Source organism: Tribolium madens, unplaced genomic scaffold (genome assembly GCF_015345945.1).
Source record: "Tribolium madens isolate multiple individuals breed KSU strain unplaced genomic scaffold, Tmad_KSU_1.1 Scaffold_91;HRSCAF=231;Tcas5.2_LG7, whole genome shotgun sequence".
Lineage (NCBI taxonomy): Eukaryota > Metazoa > Arthropoda > Insecta > Coleoptera > Tenebrionidae > Tribolium > Tribolium madens.
In genome coordinates, this window is record NW_025401063.1 from 3,262,108 (window position 1) to 3,267,430 (window position 5,323).

A 5,323-nucleotide genomic window follows, 5' to 3' on the forward strand; every position below is an offset into this window, starting at 1 on the left:
TATTATGTTGAAATTAAAACTCTTGGTGGGATATTTGGGCGAGAAAAATGGCTTTGTTGGATACTTCGAATCTATTTCAAATTAAAAGTTGAATTTCATTGAATACCTACAAAAAAATAAAGGGAACTCTACTGTTTAGAGGTAGAAAAGATACACTTTCCTTCCTTGAAATACAAATAACTATTAATTTCTGTTTTCATCATGTGAAAAAGAATATTTAAAAAAAAAGATATTTCAATTTTTTAAATAGACTTGAATTTTTGTTATAATAAAAATGTGTTTAAGTTTAAGTAGAATCGTCTATAAAAGACTTACAAATCGTATCCAAAACAAGAGAACCGCAAAGAAGATATTTTAGACGAATTGGTCGAGTTAACGCTTAAGGAAAAATAAAATCAGTTTACGACACAGAAATTGTAATGATGAAAGTGTGGAACTGCAGGATTTTCAGAAGATGCAAAAGAAAAAATTCCTTAAGACTAAAAGATTCAAAGTTGAGACACAATTGGTATATAAGTACATACGTTGTGTGGCGAAGTTTATAATAATATAAACAAGCAGAATGTGACGAACTCGAAAAAAAGCTCAATCACAAATCTAAAGAAAAAAAAGCAAAAATTATGGAAAGTGACTATTTTAAATAAATTATTATTACACAATATTAGAGATTAATATATTAACAATATATAACTTACATTGATAAGAAGTAACATAAGAAGTTATACATATACCGTATTTAATTAATAAACTCCCACCTTTTTTCTATCCCATTAAGTCCTTACTGGAAACTTCTTTCAACTTAAAATACATCAATTTTTGTCGCACAATAGCATTCATTTTTGACAAAATACGTGACAAAAGTTAAAAAGTTATTCTCAATACTCTTACCGAGCACCTCAAAACGCCGATAATTTTTTTGAACTTAAAAATAGAAACCGTTATGGCCATTCTCTCTTAAAACCAAAGAAAAGTGAAAAGGTTGCCTCTTCCCTCTTCATTCTAATCAAGAATAGCCTAACACATCACTAAAAAAAAATTTGAAGTGCTCTTCCAGAATATAGGTAATTTGACTAAAAACTTTTTTACACAGTAAAATCCAGGCTTTTGCGTTTTTTTTAAATTTCGTCACATATTCTAAAAAAGTTGTAAAAGTGACTAGAATTAACAGTTTAAAAAATTAACCAACAATGTAATTTTTTTAAAGCATTATCATGTTTTAATAGCGTGAGCACCACGTGTAAGTACGACGAATCGAATAAAATATATAAACAGGATGAAAATATAATACAATATAATTTTAATATAAAAAAGTAAAAAACACATTTTAAGCATCTCAGATGGTTTTCTTAACAACTCATAAATAATACTCTCTAAATTTGAAAAATATCACAGTAAAGAAAACTTTTAGTTACTCCAAATACGGATATTTTTGGTATTTATACGATTTTTTTGGAAATTTTGCAAATACAATTCCTCATTATTATCAACTCCCGGACTTTTGAAGTCCGGGACGCTGATTCGGATTGCATTAAGTTGATAATCCATTCCGTGTCACCGGAATTCTCATTAAATACTTAATTACTATCTGCGACGCTTAAAAATATGTCTTCTAAAGACATTTGATTGACGATGTAGTCGTCAATACAAGAAAATTCCGTTTTGAAACTTTCAAGTGTTGTAAATAATCCACTCAATCGTTTACTTTCATCTTTTACTTGGTACACCAACGATCCCTACAAAAAATTATAAATTCGCCTAAGTAACTTACGAAAATATTATATTCACCGCATATTCTTCAAGCAATATCGCCTTCAGATGTCTGGAAAACATATCCTTAAGTGAATCAACGTCTTGTTCCGATCTTAATTTGATTGTAATTTTGTAACCCTTGTTGTATCGGTTTTTCAACTCCACAAGACTTCCTTGATCCTTTATTGTGCCTTCCTTCATAATCGCAATTCTAAAAATAATGTTACTTTCACGTCCTTACCAACCATTAAAACACTTACTCGTCGCATAAATTCTCACACTCTTCCATGCTGTGTGAACAAAGCAAAAACGAGGTGTTGTCTTTCTCCTTAAACGAATTTATGATCTTCCAAAAGTTACGTCTGCTAGATGGGTCCACCCCACTGGTGGGTTCATCTAACAATATAACTTCAGGCGACCCTAAAAACGCCAAACAGGAGCACAATTTGCGTTTGTTTCCACCACTGTAGTCCGAACAAGGCTTGTCCTGGTACTTTTCCAGCTCTGGAAGCGATTTAGAATAGTAGAAAAAAAATTATTACTTGCAGTCGAGCAGCTGACTTAAATTTTGTACACCATACAACTTTATCTTTTTGTACATCCAGTGAGTTGGTAAAGTCCATTATTGACATTTCATTGTTAAAATTAAAAAAATATATATATATTAAATGGATAAATACTAAACTAGTGGAATTATTTTCAACTATACAGCGTGCCTCAAAAATAAGTTACAATACAAACTTATGTTTTTTTAAGCACCATAATATGGTGTTTATTATGTTTCTTGACATTACTGGATGTAGCTTTTTTGCAACTAAACTTCTATTGGTCGATTTTGCTTAGTTTTTAAAATAAATTGTTTCTTTTGATAAAAACAGACTTAAAAAAATTACACAAAAACTAAGATAGCTAAAAAAAAATTTACAACTGCAAAAAAAATGTACAAACTTTAAGATTATAACAATTTTGTAGTGTGCACACTTTTACAGATAAAAAATTAAGAAGTTGAAAGTTAAATAACTTAAAAAATCTAAATGGAAGACTCTATTTTTTCTCTCGGCATCTAAAAGATTATTAAATAAAACTTTTTTTTTCTGTCAGAAAAAAACATTATTTGCTTACAACTTGGTATTTTAAAATTTATAAAAGTTTTAGGACCTCAGTTGACTGCCCCCAAAGTTTTTATAAATATTAAAAATTTAAGGTGTAAGCAAATGTTCTTCTCTGACAGAATTTTTTTTTACTTTTTAGTACATTTTTCTAATAAAAGCTTATACTGTGACATCAAAAATTATCTTGGTCAAAGGTAATCATGGAATGGAAAACGTCTGTCGTTGCTTATTTCATCCTTTTAAAATAATTCCATCAAAATTTGACTCACTGATATTGATATAACCTACAATTATTTTAAAATCCAAGACCACCCTTGACCAAGATAATTTTTGATCTCATGGTATTTAAAAATCGTTTTTTTTTACATATTTTTTTACTTTTTAGTCTATACCTATTGTTTTGTGAAATCATTTAAGTTTACTTTACTTGATTTGTTTTTTTTTATTTTTTAATTTTTTTAATTGTGTTTTCGTTTTTTGTCAATGTTTTCCTTTTTTTGATTTTTGAACTGTTTTAATTTTTGTTTTTTTTTTGTTTTAGGGATTCTTTTTGTATTTTTTTAATTTTGATTCTTTTTATTTTTTGATTTTTTTAATTTTTGAGCAACCCGATAGTTTTTTTCCTGCTCTATCGAATGGCGTTGATTCCATCTTTATATTCAACTAGCTTGCACCCGTGACTTCGTCCACGTAGATTTTCGATATAAATTGTTGTTGTTTCTTAAAGAAGAAATGTGAAGTTAGTCTGTTTATCCATTTTTTTCTTGATTCATCAACTCAAAACAACGCGATTTGGCTCAATTTGAAGTTGAGAATCAACCTGAATCCTTTGTTAGCGGACCTCTACACCTTCTAAGAAACATATCTGCCAAATTTCATGTTTCTAGCTTCAGTGGTTTAGGCTGTGCGTTGTCTGTCAGTCAGTCACGGAACTCTTTTATATATATATAGAAGATTAGAGACCAAGATATTGATAATTGTTTAAAACTGTTGTTAATTATTGTTTATATCTCCAGCTGCTTGCAGTTGAAAACCTACCAAAATATTTCAACAAATCCTTTGTGATTTCCTGTGCATCTGCATCGGAATAGCCCTTCAAGCGAGCAACGGAGTAGACAACTTCTTTACCGGTTAGGAAATAGTTCAAGTAATCCTCCTGAGGGCAGTAGCCGATTTTCTCCATGTACTAAAAAAAATACAGTGAGCAAATAATTTTCTTCAAATTAGATTATATTTTTAAAAAAACAAATACTCACATCATCTCGTTTGATGGGTACTTTATCTAGTTCAACGTCACCTTCATCAAAAAATAACGATTTTGTTAAAATACGGAATGTGGTGGATTTGCCAGCACCGTTCACACCCAACAACCCAAAACATTTGTTCTTTTTCAGTTGCAACATTAAATCTTTCACTACAACTTTTGGACCGTAAGTTTTTCGTAATTTTTTAACGACTAGTGTTTCAGCTTCGCTTGGATATTTCGGTTGATAGCCCCCATTGATACTTTTCTGCGAATCTTTGGCAATTTTGGCTTTAATATGAGCCGGAATAAATTTGAAGAAGTGCACGATTCGTTGGAACGCTTCCGTATTCATGAGTAGTAACACAAAAAAATACAGACCAAATGAGGCAGACATTTCCAAGAGATCTTCCTGAATCCCCAACTTATCATTTCGCAAATAACTCTCATAGATGTTGCATTCTTTTGTAATACCATAACAGCATGGATTTGGCTCTTGTTTGCAAATATGTTCACGTTTACTCGGATTCATGTATTCCCAATTGAAATTAGCGACAAATTTCTTCGTGAATTTTGTACAAATATAGCTCAGAGTAAATTGCGGAAAGAAGACGATGAAAACATGCTTGAGACTCTTTGCAATGTTGATGTAATAATCATCGTTTGAAAACTCCATTGCTATAATAACAATTGTTGGTGTAACACTAGTGAAAATTCCAAGTGTTAGCAACAAAGAAAAACCTCCAGTCACAGTTTTCTTATGACTCAATAAATATGTGAAAGGGAGTGACGACACGACGTAAACTAAACAAATTATCATCAAAGTTTCTGAAAAACAACTGTTATTATATTTTAACACAAGGCGACAAAAAAAAGTCATGTCGGGACAACTTGACAAATTTTATATCATTTTGTTCGTCTCAGTGAGACAAATCAAATGCACTAATTTTTTTTTTAAAAAGTCCACACACTGGACAAAATAATTTTTTTGGCCTCCTGACATGTAAATGTCAAATTAACGTACAATTGACACCTATTGAAAGACTGTATTTACAGTCGCCTGAGCATTTTACGCACAGACGAGTGTAAAGTGACAGTTTTACCGCACTGCCAAAATTATCTTCATAGACTTTTATAAAAAAAAACTGTTTGTAAGATGATAACATTTTTAATAAAACGCTCTACACACAACCTTTCAATCTTAGAACTCTTTTTTCTT

At 30.5% G+C, this 5,323-nt stretch overlaps 1 protein-coding gene across 3 annotated transcripts in view; it reads right to left on the bottom strand.

Annotated features, from left to right (window-relative positions):
* Nucleotides 1-618: 618 nt before the first annotated feature.
* The window catches only part of LOC123012227 (phospholipid-transporting ATPase ABCA1-like), a 15,179-nt gene continuing 10,474 nt past the window's right edge, over nucleotides 619-5,323 (bottom strand). For all 3 annotated transcript variants that reach the window (XM_044410112.1, XM_044410113.1, XM_044410114.1), the window contains 5 exons: nucleotides 4,118-4,932; nucleotides 3,900-4,047; nucleotides 2,010-2,253; nucleotides 1,786-1,960; nucleotides 619-1,733 (listed from right to left, as the gene is read on the bottom strand). In XM_044410112.1, the coding sequence (XP_044266047.1) occupies nucleotides 1,575-1,733; nucleotides 1,786-1,960; nucleotides 2,010-2,253; nucleotides 3,900-4,047; nucleotides 4,118-4,932 (1,541 nt within the window). In that variant the 3' untranslated portion in view covers nucleotides 619-1,574. The remainder of the gene's footprint in view (nucleotides 1,734-1,785; nucleotides 1,961-2,009; nucleotides 2,254-3,899; nucleotides 4,048-4,117; nucleotides 4,933-5,323) is intronic.